This window comes from Eretmochelys imbricata, chromosome 6, assembly GCF_965152235.1.
Source record: "Eretmochelys imbricata isolate rEreImb1 chromosome 6, rEreImb1.hap1, whole genome shotgun sequence".
Taxonomy (NCBI): Eukaryota; Metazoa; Chordata; order Testudines; family Cheloniidae; genus Eretmochelys; species Eretmochelys imbricata.
In genome coordinates, this window is record NC_135577.1 from 112,242,233 (window position 1) to 112,255,901 (window position 13,669).

Genomic DNA, 13,669 nt, shown 5'->3' on the forward strand with positions numbered 1-13,669 from the left:
GCCAAATCGGTGACAGAGTTTACTTTTTATCCTACATTTGTCTCTGTCATAGCAAGAATTCTTTTTCCCTCAAAGGTGGTTTCTCTTTTTTATGTTTGTGGCAATTTCAGCAGCCAACTTCTAGTCCTCCAAGTAAAACCACCTGTTTCTCAAGGATTAGCATTAAGGGCATTAGTGTGAATTGTACACAATCCCAGGGCTTTAGCACAATCTGAGGATAGAGTTAAACATAGTTAGGGTTTCCAGCTACAATACAAGACCAAACAGCATCTGCAATTTAAGTTTGCAGTTATACTGGAGAAAAATACCACTCATGTCCAAGGTCAAATGATTCTTACCTTAACATAACCTTTGTATGCCATTCCTATCCCCCTTTGCACATCTACTCCAAGAGGCCTTTTGGCTTGCTCAGGGGGTATAGGACAGACCTGAGGCGCACTGTCCTTGCAGGAAACATGACATGCGAATGAACACACTGAGAACAAAAGAGAAAAACTATAATGAAATTATATTATGATGATGAATTCATCTTAATAGGTGGTGCATATTTTCTACTCTTGGAATCAGGAGACCAATGAGTTCAATTGAAATTGCCTGCAGAACATACATGTCAGCAGCACATTATTGTTTAATTATTTTGGCATAGATAAGCACTTGTTTTTTAAATACCATAAGAGGCCCCTAGCAAGCTCTTATTTCTTTTTTTCTGGCACCACATAGGGAAAGAGCCTTCTCACCACAATGCATGAGGTGGCTTATAAAATCTGCAGTTTTCTCAGGGAGATAAGGACTTTGGCAGTCCCATTAATTTCAACACCACCAACCTCATTAATTCAGATAGGAATAAAGAGGCTTCAGCAGAGGGAAGGGGTAAAGATGACTTTTGGTAAGGAAGGTGGAAGATCGGAATGGGAGAACAGAGGATTAGATAAATCAATATAGGAAAGGGTTAATTTAATGAGTAAATATGTAGGGGATGGGATACAGTTAAAAATAAAAAGGGAAACCATCTTGTCCAGAAAAACAGAAAAAGGGTGATATGAAGAAAATGGGCTTAGATGTATAGTAAAATAGAGGCTAATAGACAATGGTTAAGATATCGTGCTATGAGAAAGGCATATGAATAGTCAGTACTTAAAATAAAGAGTAAACACCAATAAAACTGAATTGTTGCCTCCTGTGTCTGTTGTCTATTTAGAGTGCAATACTTTAAGAGACAGAGACCTGTTATCTATAAAGCACCTAGCAAACTTTTGGGCACTGTAAATAATACTAAAAATACATGGTGCTTCACACACTAAGGATACCTGGGGCTTCCCATACATACATGAAGACAAGGTCTGTGCACTGAGGAACGTACTCAGTTTGTAATATTGTAAAGCCATCAGCACTCTGAAGGTGTTGGGAGCTGGAGAGAACTAAGACGACTAGAGCAGCTCTTGTTAAAGCAATTTCTTTTATGCACACATTTTACTCTGCCATCTTCTCAATTCTTATATCCCTTTAGCTTATCTCTGGTTTCTTACGTCACTATCATGAGCTGGTGTCAGCCTGACAATGGGGAGATTAGTGGTTGAGTTCTTGCTGACAGACATGAGACAACAGGAGAACGAGGTTGTCAGACCACTGGAGACAGACTGTTCCAGGATTGAGGGAAAGGAAGGGAAGAAACAAAGTGCAGAGCTGCAAGAAGGAGACGACAAAGTATGACTACGGGTGGGTGCAGTTGGAGTAACAGGTGCTGCCTACAGAGAGGAAGGGGAGTGAGATTAGATTAGAAATAGATTATGACTGATGTGTGAAAATGTGCGAAGATGAGACCGAAGAGCCAGAATGTGATACAGAAGGTGTCAGTGGAGAGATGTTAAGTGGGGACTGAGCTGGGCATAGTGATCCAAGAGGACGCTTATTTCTACAGTGGTGTTTTGGACAGATCTGAGGAGAGATATGTGAAGTCAGAGGGGCCAAACAGGAGGAATAGCAGTAATCAAGGCAAAAGGTGATTAAGGCTCAGACAAGTATTTTCAGAGCGAAACTTCCCAATACTCATACTTCAGATGCAATCGTCAGGGTAGAAATTCCTATAAAAAGTAAGTAACAGTGGAAAGGAAAAAAAGGATTTCAGAGCACTGAACAGAAAACTGACAGGATCTGATGACACCCTGGATCTAAAGGGTAAAACAGGAGGCAAATGTTTCCAAACCTGTGGATTTTGGAGAAGTGGACAGTGGAAATTTACAGCGTTAGATTAGTACGGCAATAGCATCGCTGCAATATGAGTTTCTCCATGTTCCAAAAAGAATGCTACTAAGGATTAATGGTTATACTAGTACGGAGAAATATTGCAGGAAGATAAATCTCTGAGCTTAAGAAAAACTTGAGAATTGCATTCCTTAACTGTTACAAGTCTGCAGATGTAAAAAGGTAGGAGGAAAAGGCACAACAGTATTATTTTCCATTGAGTAACTTGTTGCTTTAAAATAAATGATTTTTAGGTTAGATGACTGAAAATTCAGAATGGTTTAACTGACTCACCATCGCAGGCATAGCCTTGTCGAACTAATCCCACCATGAGAGATGTGCAGTGACTGCACTGAGTAGGGCTTGAAAAGGACTTGATATTGAGTTGGTGAGCTTTAGGCTGCAAGATAAGTTCAGGATAAAATAAAGCTACATGATAAGGGGGATCAATCAACTCCTATCTCCATGCAATATGTTTATCTTTTCTTTATCTTATTAGCAGGAGGGAATTATAAAATACTGCTTTCTTGTAACTAACTACAACTTGTCAGAAGTCCTGCAAGACAGAACTTTCTCTCAAAGTCATGTCGCATATTCTTTGATTTCTAATTTAAGAAAGACACACCCATGTTAGGAGCAGAACCAGACAGGTATTTCTAGTACAAAATAAAAAACCCAAATCTACTAACTAATCCAAAATAATTTTTTCTGATCTCTGACAAAACTAAACACTTAAATAATAATTACTTACGAATATGAATTAAAAACAGGCTTACAAATAAACAGCAAATAAAAAACCCAGACAGGACAAACCCAAACATATGGATAGCTAATTTATATAAAGCATCTCTTTTCTTTAGTTCTTACAAATAAGGTGAACAAGGTCCCCCTACCTTTGGTACAGCTAGAGAAATGGACTGAATGGTAGGGGAGGGAACAGCAGGCATCCTCTGAAGCCGTATTGGTTCCTGAATCACAAAAAACTACAGTTGAGCAAAATGAGGCTTCAATAATTTGTTTTACAAAGGATCAGTAAGAGTTTAGATTTTAGAACATATTGCCATTCCTGATTTACTGTGAATGAATTACATCTTAAAGCGCTCATAGGAAAGCCTGCATAATAACAAACAAGCAGCAATACAAAAATGGGTATGAAAATGGAGTACAACAACATACGTAGAGACTGGGAAAAGGTTCCACCTGCAACTGTTCTCAAAGCATGTGTGCTTATAACAATGACACATGTCTGCAAATAAGCTAACATTCAAGGTTGGATTAAGCCTCTTCATGGTGAGTAATGTCTGTGATATACATTTATAACAAACCAGCAGTGCTTAAAGACCTAAGTGAATTACTCTGACTAATAAAATACCAGCTGCCTTACTTCTTGCTGCTGTTCTGTAGTCATAACAGAAGTGGATGGTGAGACTTCTGGTTTGGGACCTTGTGTTTCCTGCTCGCTTATAGAACTTGTCTGCAAAAAATGTTAGCAAACAAATTAGATTAATACTATAGATCTGAAGCAGTGTTCTTGCATCAACACGAAATAAATCCTAGAATGGTTACAATTATTAACTCAGAGCAAAAATAATAGTTTGTGAAACACAACATTAAGAGCACTGCTAATGTCTATAAATGCTATGTAACGTCTGTTTCTAAAAAAAAAAAAAAAAAAAATCAGATCCACTAAATGATAGCAAAAGTGTAGAAATGGAAGTATCATATTTTAAAAATTCCCAAATGGTAGGTGGCATAATAGCCATAAACATCAGCCTCCTTCTCCCTGAAATCCAAGAAGGACCCTTCATAACATGATTGGACTTCACCAACCACATCTTTGAATGTTGCTCCTACATTCTTGTATGCTGGTATGAGAGGAAGCCAGGCTTCCTGGACAACCAACCATGAAATATTTACTACAGTAGGATTTTTACAATGCAGAGCCGCCACCGATCCAATCATAAGGTTTTTAAAGTGACTTCATCCAATTTATTTTTAGTATTTAAAAAAATATTTCAGGAACTTTATAGATAGAATTTTGTTACCATTTGGAATTCTAACAATAATTACAACACATTTCATTAATACTAGAAACTAATACCACACATCCTCTATTAAATACATATTTACAATAACTACTACTAATTGCCAGCACAAGGGGTAGTGTGCTATAATTCTAGAGTTAAAACAGCTGGGTGGGGAATTAGGATATTATATTATTGTACTCTGTGGACACTGGGAAGATTATGATTAGCAAACATCAGATTAAACTTTCTAAAATATAATGTAATTAGTAGTAAAGGCCGTTGAGTAAGAGTCATACTCACTCTTCAGCTACTTTAGATTGGAAGATAACTCAACAGTTACACTAGATATGTGTCGACATTTTGTTATATGCTGATTGGTAGTGCTAGACTGAGGAATATCAAATAAACATGAAATTGTATCCTTGTGTAAAACAAAAGTATGTTACCATGATAAACAAGATTCATCTTTAGCCATGACTGTATTGTCAAAGTATCTTAAATTGTCAGCCTGTAAGGAGGTTTAAAAAAAAAAAATCAACTATTTCTATTTAGTGGGTTAATTTGTAGTAAAAAGTTATTACGGAAGAAAAAAAATCCACTAGTTTTAGGATGCCAATCTTACAAATACAGGTCATAAATTAAGGAGACAAATGTATCAGCAAGAACTTACTTCTTCCCAAAAGGCTAGCAGAGAAGACGTAGACGAGGAAGAAAGAGAATCCTTTGTTGTAACAGATATGAGGGATAAAAATGATCACTTATCACCCATAAGAAACTTCAGAGGGATTATTTGTAGGCTAATTAAATGAATGTTTATGCAGCAAACGGATATTTACACAAACCAAAATAACCAAGAAAATCGGGGGAGGTATGTTACAAGTGTACCTTCAAAAAGTTAATAGAAATTTTGTTAATCAAAATATTCAGACTTCTAACAGTAATTCATTAGAAAATGATACTCAACTTTCCTTAGCACTTATTTATTTATGGTGGGATATATGACGTGGCCTTTTGGTTTATTATGCATTTAATTTTTTAAGCCCTACATTTTGTAATATTTTATTTCAATTATAAAAACAGTGATTCAATCCTTATTCAAACAAAGTGCTTTAAAATCTCATTTGTTGACTAAGTAATGTCAATTTGCTTTAAATGAGAAACTATCGAGGTCAGTAGACCTAAGAACTCAAACCATGGCAGCAGCACATTTCATACGCTTTTCATCTATTCCTTTTCTAAAGGAATGTCTGGGGAGTGGAAGTGGAATAGTATACACAATGACCTGCTGTGTTAATAGTAAATAAACTAGCAGACAGATACTCTAATAGGAAATAGCACACATTTATGGTTTATGTATTGCACATCTCACAGCATGTCCCTGACTTCTTGGGAACAGCAACAATGTGAGAAATATATAGAAAGCACAGTAATCACATGGTAACACCATCTAGATACAAATATCTATCTAGGTAGACCAGGATTTAATCCCAACCAGTATAACTGCAGCCCTCTAGTTTATACTATCAGAGTTCTTATGATTTTCATTCTTAACTGTCTGTTTTAAATGTTATACAAAACATGTCCAGAAACCCATCAAGGATCAAGAGTTCATAAAGTAAGGAAATGTGATTCACTGCAGTAATTAACAGCTGTTTCCTCAGGGGATGTACAAACTTTACGCACCGAACCCACAATTTGTATGATTAACTTTCTAAAGAAAATCAGAGGGTGTGTCATGACAAAGCTGAGCTACAGTCCAACAAAAACCTTGAAAAAGTCTTATTTGGCCTACACCAACATGCTGGGTCTTCTGCATCTCTGAAGCTCTTCCCAGTTCCATCTACTCGAACCGCCCAAGCTTGGAGACGACAATTTCACAGACTAGATGAGTCACCCTTTGGAGCTCATCAATGCATTTAAATCAGCCAGTTTGTCAGCAGATGCAACCATGTAACCAGCAGCTATACACGCTGCCCTTTAGTTTGTGAAGCATGTTCAGAAAAAGTGAATGCATTATTTATCCAATAGAAGTTCTCAGATATTTTCCTATCCTGGTTCTTTTGCTTACCTTAAAGTGGGATTTTGCAACTATTTCAAAAAGTTATAGCTTTCTCTACAAATGCCTAGCTACCTGACATCTATTATAGGGGCAATGTGCACTTGCGACATACTTTTAATTCGTCTTGCATATTTCATACTCATTTGTCAGAACCTAATTTACTGCATATTACCCATGCATAAACTTTAATTAATTCAAAATCCTCAAGACACATTTTTGTAGGCACTTGATGTTAAAAACTCACTCTAAAAGTCAGATCACGTGCAAGAGGTGAAGTGTTGAAATATTCAAAAATTGAATCTTGAAAGTCTGGAAGTTTGAGACCTGAAAGAAAATAATTACCTGATTTAGCTCAAAGAAAAACACTACAGATAATAAGCTCAAAATTAATTCTAATACTAACTTTAGTTACCTGTATCTGTTCTGTATTTTTCTTCCAGCTTTTTCTTCAATCCCTCCATTTCTTCCAACAGTTCCTGATTTTTTGCTTCAGATTCCTTCAGCTTACTAGAACATGAAAACCATTAAACATTTGAAAGGGAAGAAATTTACTGCATAATTTTATATTCTTGTTTTTACTAGCAGTAGTCCCCCTTTTGCCTTTTAGCAACACCTGCCTTCTTTTTAAGGCAGATCATTTCCCCCAGCCCACCATTCCTGTGAATTACAATTTCACTACCATGCTAGATTGAGAGTCCTTTAGGTTATCTGCATCTCTCTCTGTGATGTTGCAGGTGGTAGCTAACTGATGATAATCTCTTGGTAGGATGGTCTTCCCTTCCCCCGACCACCATCCTCTCTCCAGCTGCTCTAAGAAAGGGGATTTCTGATGCTACTCCTAGTACCCATTTCTCCTGCATGGCAAAGACCCACATATTACAATCAATCCACTCACTTGGGCATGCTGCTTTATCTTAAAAATTACTTGAAGAAATCTGTAGAATTTTTAAATGGAGTTGGGGAAAAAACCTGTAACAGACAGGTTTTCTGTCAGGGCGTAAGTTTCTTGGCATAAAGGAGGGTAAATTAATAAGTGCTTGTTATTTGAACAGGTAGCTAACAGTGGCACATTAAGGATAACCCAGCATGTTAGAATGTTCAGATGAACAAGACTGCACACTTCTGTAATTTATTACCTCTCAAAGGATATGTTTGCATCTTTAACCTTTCTTAACTCTTCTTGAATTAGCTGTTTGGCACGTATTTCTGCATCCAGGGCAGATTGCAGTTCCAGCCTTGCTGACATATCCAGCTTCTGACTTCGTCGCAGTTTCCAAAGTGGATCCTATTGCAGTAAGTTATTGTACATTAACATCAACTCTCTAAAGTAATTTTCCTCCTTTGTTCACAAATACAAAGAGAACACAGAACCTCTGATCCCCCCAGATTTGCCCCAGAGATCTTAATTTAAAAATCACATACTAACACTTTCATTGTTATGATGAAACAGTTTAAATGGACCCTGTCAAAATTGGCCCAATATTTAAATTTTATAAAACAGGCTTTTATAAAAAGCCATGACCAATAAGTGTTCAGTCCGTAGTTTTAAACCAATTAATGGTTCATCTGCAGTGCCTGAAACCCAAATTCTGCAACACTAAAAACTTGAAAATGACTATGAATAAAGGTGAAAGTGCCTTCACTGATTTTCATTGTCCGCGCTGAGAGAAAAATAAAGAGTACAGTGAAACTGGAGTTTTAGAATGTTCACAGTCAATCAAGGGTGTGTTATTACTGACATATGTACACACTTCTGCTTGTTTACAATGATAGGTTTTTAAGTTGTCAGCATCTCTTTGAGAAACCTAAAGACAGTATATGTATTTTTTTTAATCTTGTTGTACATTATACACCAATTTAAGATATGGATTAGTTTCTCTGCTTTTTATTACCAGAAAACGGTATTTTTGATTTTCCAAGATAGATAATTTTTCAAGGCTTTTTTTATTTTAGGAGGTACTCAAACATTTTCATAGTGTGGATTGTATCTTAATAGAGATTGTCTCGTGGACACCTATCCACCCACTCAAGTTCATAACACTGTATAACATTCCCATGGCAACTGCAGCAATTTCTTGCACTGAAACAGAATATTAAAAATATATTTTTTGCTCGCTAATGAAGTTTAGTAGCTGAGACCAAGGAAAGCAACACTATTTTAACATACTGGTGACCTGGGGAGAGCTGAAAGTGTCCAAAGAATCTCAGTTGTCCAAGAACCACAATCTGAAAGGCAATGTCTTATTTCATTTCCATATATACCTGAAGTCTGCTCCAAATACGTGAGTATTAATTTAGAGCAAATTTGCTAAAGTCTATGAAACCTGCCTTGATATAGTATGTCATCTGCTTTTTAAATTTTGACAGTAGGCAAAAAGCAAATGGTCACTGTCTGCCTTAAATTTGCCACTTCCTCCTCTTGCACTCGTCTTCACTTTCTACCCCAGTTCACTCTCTACCCCAAGTAAGGGAGGGATGGTGCACAGCTGTACTGCCTTAGGAAGAAAGGCAGGAAGAAAATTACAAGCCACAATTTGCTCTCTTGCTCCCCACTTACTCTGAAGTAGGAAGGAAAAGGGAATGTAATATGTTACTAGCATGGGCGGAGACTGGGGAGCATGGGGGCATTGCCCCTCCAAATAGAGAAGTCAAACTATGCCTATGGTTACCAGTATAAACCAGTAGCAGGTTACTTTCCCCTTGTGTGCTGGTCAGTGTGTTGGATGAGTAGAGGCCCCATGAAGATGCTCTCCTTCCCCATTCTTGGACTTACCAAGTGCTAAGGACAAGAGAGAATTTTGCCCTTAGGACTGTAAGCTTTCCTTAGCAGGGGCTCCTTTCTTTAAGGCCGCTAGACAAAATTATGAAATATAAATTAATATAACTTGCTGCTTAACATTTTTCTTCCTGATCCCAGATGTTGATCATCTTATGCCATGAAGCATGAAGAATGAAACCTCTTGTAGTTTTATTATTACTGTCAGGGCAAATGGCTATTATTCATTTATGTGTCTAAACCTTTTGGGGTATGGTGTATTAAAAATATTCCCTTTTATTTCTTTTAGAAATGTTTATTTTATTGACTCTTTTCATTAATCCTGTTTTAAGGCATAGTTTGCAATTAATGGCAGGTACTAGCAATAAGCAAAACACGGGATTTTATCAAATTTGGATTGTGTGACACAGAGACCCCTGGGCAAAGGTGCCCTGTTCTTTGCAATCAGCTCTCACCTCAGACCTGAAACTCACTACAGCAAACATGTCTTTTTTATCCATAAAGAACATGTAAGGTATCTACAGAAAGTTCGTACCTTGTCATGACTCAATCACTGAGAGATGTACGGATGGATATTATTAAAGGAACAATGAGTATTGTAAGCAAGACATGGGAAGTAATTCTTCTGCTCTACTCTGTGCTGATTAGGCCTCAACTGGAGTATTGTGTCCAGTTCTGGGCACCACATCAGGAAAAACTACTTAACTGTCAGGGTGGTTAAGCACTGGAATAAATTGCCTAGGGAGGTTGTGGAATCTGTGTCATTGGAGGTTTTTAAAAGCAGGTTAGACAAACACCTGTCAGGGATGGTCAGCAATTCTCAAACTTATTTAATTGTGGCCCCCCCCCCCCTTTGTGTCTGTAGTAGTTTACATCCCCCTAGCACACAAGAACATATACCAATAAAAAAAACCCCATGAAACTCATGAAATATTAAAAACAGTACGTCATTCATTTAAACCAAGCTAACGATCCACTGTAATAAGAGCTAAAGCAAAACTGTGATTGTGGTCAATGCTTACAATTAGATGTCCACACCATGTCATAGCAAACCGAGTAACACAGATGGCAACAACTTTATATAACGCTATGCAAGCTTAACAGAAATCCATCAAAATGCACAGCTCCATCTGAAGACCTGATACACCTAGAGGAATCAGCTTTGTTAGTTATTGACTGCTGCTGGTAAAATGTGGGCAGTGTTTTTTGTCTAACGCTTCTCATGACCATTCCCAGCCCCCAGTTTGAGAACCTCTTGTCTAGATAATACTTCGTCCTGCCATGAGTGCAGGGGACTGGACTAGAAGACCTCTTGAGGTCCCTTCCAGTCCTGTGATTCTATGATAAATCAGGTTTCAGAATAGCAGTCGTGTTAAAAAGAAAAGGAGTACTTGTGGCACCTTAGAGACTAACAAATTTATTTGAGCATAAGCTTTCGCGAGCTACAGCTCATTTCATCGGATGCATTCAGTGGAAAATACAATGAGGAGATTTATATACACACAGAACATGAAAAAATGGGTGTTATCATACACACTGTAAGGAGAGTGATCACTTAAGATGAGCTATTACCAGCAGGAGAGCAGGGCGGGGTTGGCGGGGGGGAGAAAACCTTTTTTAGTGATAATCAAGGTGGGCCATTTCCAGCAGTTAACAGGAATGTCCGAGGAGCAGTTGGGATTGGGGGGGAGGGATGAACATGGGGAAATAGTTTTACTTTGTGCAAGGACACATCCACTCCCAGTCTCTATTCAAGCCTAAGTTAATTGTATCCAGTTTGCACATTAATTCCAATTCAGCAGTCTCTTGGTGGAGTCAGCAGCACTGCTATGGGTACCCGCATGGCCCCACAGTATACCAACTTTTTTATGGCTGACTTAGAACAACGCTTCCTCAGCTCTCGTCCCCTAATGCCCCAACTCTACTTGCACTACACTGATGACATCTTCATCATCTGGACCCATGGAAAAGCAGCCCTTGAAGAATTCCACCATGATTTCAACAATTTCCATCACAAAATCAACCTCAGCATGGACCAGTCCACACAACAGATCCACTTCCTGGACACTACGGTACTAATAAGCGATGGTCACATAAACACCACCCTACACCAGAAACCTACTGACCGCTATTCCTACCTACATGCCTCCAGCTTTCACCCAGACCACACCACACGATCCATTGTCTACAGCCAAGCTCTACGATACAACCGCATTTGCTCCAACCCCTCAGACAGAGACAAACACCTACAAGATCTCTATCAAGCATTCTTAAAACTACAATACCCACCTGCTGAAGTGAAGAAATACATGGACAGAGCCAGAAGAGTACCCAGAAGTTACCTACTACAGGACAAGCCCAACAAAGAAAATAACAGAACGCCACTAGCCATCACTTTCAGCCCCCAACTAAAACCTCTCCAACGCATCATCAAGAATCTACAACCTATCCTGAAGGACAACCCATCACTCTTACAGATCTTGGGAGACAGGCCAGTCCTTGCTTACAGACAGCCCCGCAACCTGAAGCAAATACTCACCAGCAACCACACACCACACAACAGGAACCTATCCTTGCAACACAGCCCGTTGCCAACTCTGTCCACATATCTATTCAGGTGACACCATCATAGGGCCTAATCACATCAGCCACACTGTCAGAGGCTCGTTCACCTGCACATCTACCAATGTGATATATGCCATCATGTGCCAGCAATGCCCCTCTGCCATGTACATTGGTCAAACTGGACAGTCTCTACGTAAAAGAATAAATGGACACAAATCAGACGTCAAGAATTATAACATTCAAAAACCAGTCAGAGAACACTTCAATCTCTTTGGTCACTCTATTACAGACCTAAAAGTTGCAATTCTTCAACAACAAAACTTCAAAAACAGACTCCAACGAGAGACTGCTGAATTGGAATTAATTTGCAAACTGGATACAATTAACTTAGACTTGAATAGACACTGGGAGTGGATGGGTCATTACACAAAGTAAAACTATTTCCCCATGTTTATTCCCCCCCCCACTGTTCCTCAGACGTTCTTGTCAACTGCTGGAAATGGCTCACCTTGATTATCACTACAAAAGGTCAGTTGTCCCCCCCCCCATACTGCTGGTAATAGCTCACCTTACCTGATCACTCTCACTCTCGTTACAGTGTGTATGGTAACACCCATTGTTTCATGTTATCTATGTATATAAATCTCCCCACTGTGTTTTCCATTGAATGCATCCGATGAAGTGAGCTGTAGCTCCCGAAAGCTTATGCTCAAATAAATTTGTTAGTCTCTAAGGTGCCACAAGTACTCCTTTTCTTTTTATGATAAATCAGTCACAACAAGGTAATGTGTCTTAATGATGATCTATTCAAGCAAGTGGGAGTTGTCACTCCTCCCTAGTCAGTTGACAAGGTAATGCAGGGTTTCATTGTCTACCTTTGCACATCCTGGAACAGTCAATGGGGAAAACACCAGACATTACAAACCACCAAAACCATTTAAAGGTAGAAAAGACACTCTACAGCAAGGCAGGGATTTGCCTGGCCTGTGAGCAGAAATAAATGGCTGGTTTCAGTATACCAGAATAGGGAAAAGTACTAACCACTCGCTGAGGAAAACCCCTGGCAGACGTTGGTACTTTCATGAAAATTTGAATCCTGGTTCTTGAGAAACCAGCCAGCTCTGCAACAGCTGGAACTTTGGTGAGAAAAATCTAGTTTATTATATGGGAAAGATAACTATTCATGTAAACTCAGGTTCACGTTTTATTATGTTGTTTTATACTGTAACCACTTGTTTCCATTGCTCTCTCTTGTTTCTAGTTAAATCTTTATTTAAATAAATAAATCCACTTTTATCATAAGTGGTCACAAGTGCTGTGTGGTTCACAAGAGTGGTGGTTTAAGATAAAACTAGTAAACTGGGGAACGCTGCACCTTTGGGTGCAGAGGATTTTGAATTTCTGAGAGCAGTCAGTGTCAGGGGCTGTATATCACAGGGGAATGATTCAAAGGGATTCGGTGCACCTATTATTAACCTGCCTGGGGAAGGAAGGGCTGGCACAAGCCAGAGGAGAGAGTAGCTGAAAGGCTGACACTGCACTACGACAAGACTCCCTCTCTCTAGAGAAGATGGTAACAAGGTGACTCACAGGCCTGGGTATCCCAAGAACTGTCACAGTGGTGTAACTGAGATTCACACACAATGGGGCAAAGTAGACAGGATAATCAAAGCACACAGTCTTTATTAGAAAACACCTCTGGCTATTTGCATACTACACCCTTTCTTGATAAATAAGAGGATTTCTAAATGAACGTGGAAGTAAATGAAGCCAAGTATTAAGAATTTTAGGCATCCAGAATTAGAAAGCCTTCTGAATGCTTGCTGTTGACCTACCAATGTTCTTGAGCCCAGACTAGAGATTCTCAATGACTCTAATTCTTCTGTCATCTTGGAAGCTAAAGCCTGAAGATATCCACGTGCGTCCTTCTCATCACTTACCCTAGAGTGCAATTACAAAGCAGTTACTTAAACAAGACCTTGTTTAGAAGCTGGAGAAAAT

General features: G+C 38.7%; 1 protein-coding gene across 7 annotated transcripts in view; it reads right to left on the reverse strand.

The window, feature by feature from the left end:
- The window catches only part of CDC42BPB (CDC42 binding protein kinase beta), a 131,991-nt gene that overhangs the window by 23,558 nt on the left and 94,764 nt on the right, over positions 1–13,669 (reverse strand). For 5 of the 7 annotated variants that reach the window (XR_013346437.1, XR_013346436.1, XM_077819410.1 and 2 more), the window contains exons 18-26: positions 13,504–13,609; positions 7,464–7,612; positions 6,740–6,834; positions 6,572–6,651; positions 4,939–4,989; positions 3,626–3,715; positions 3,135–3,209; positions 2,536–2,641; positions 339–475 (exon numbers count right to left, since the gene is read on the reverse strand). Coding sequence is in view for 5 of the 7 variants with exons in the window: in XM_077819410.1 (XP_077675536.1) it covers positions 339–475; positions 2,536–2,641; positions 3,135–3,209; positions 3,626–3,715; positions 4,939–4,989; positions 6,572–6,651; positions 6,740–6,834; positions 7,464–7,612; positions 13,504–13,609 (889 nt within the window). In the remaining 2 variants the exon portion in view is untranslated. The remainder of the gene's footprint in view (positions 1–338; positions 476–2,535; positions 2,642–3,134; positions 3,210–3,625; positions 3,716–4,938; positions 4,990–6,571; positions 6,652–6,739; positions 6,835–7,463; positions 7,613–13,503; positions 13,610–13,669) is intronic. The other 2 variants (XM_077819412.1, XM_077819411.1) reach the window with 1 other exon arrangement.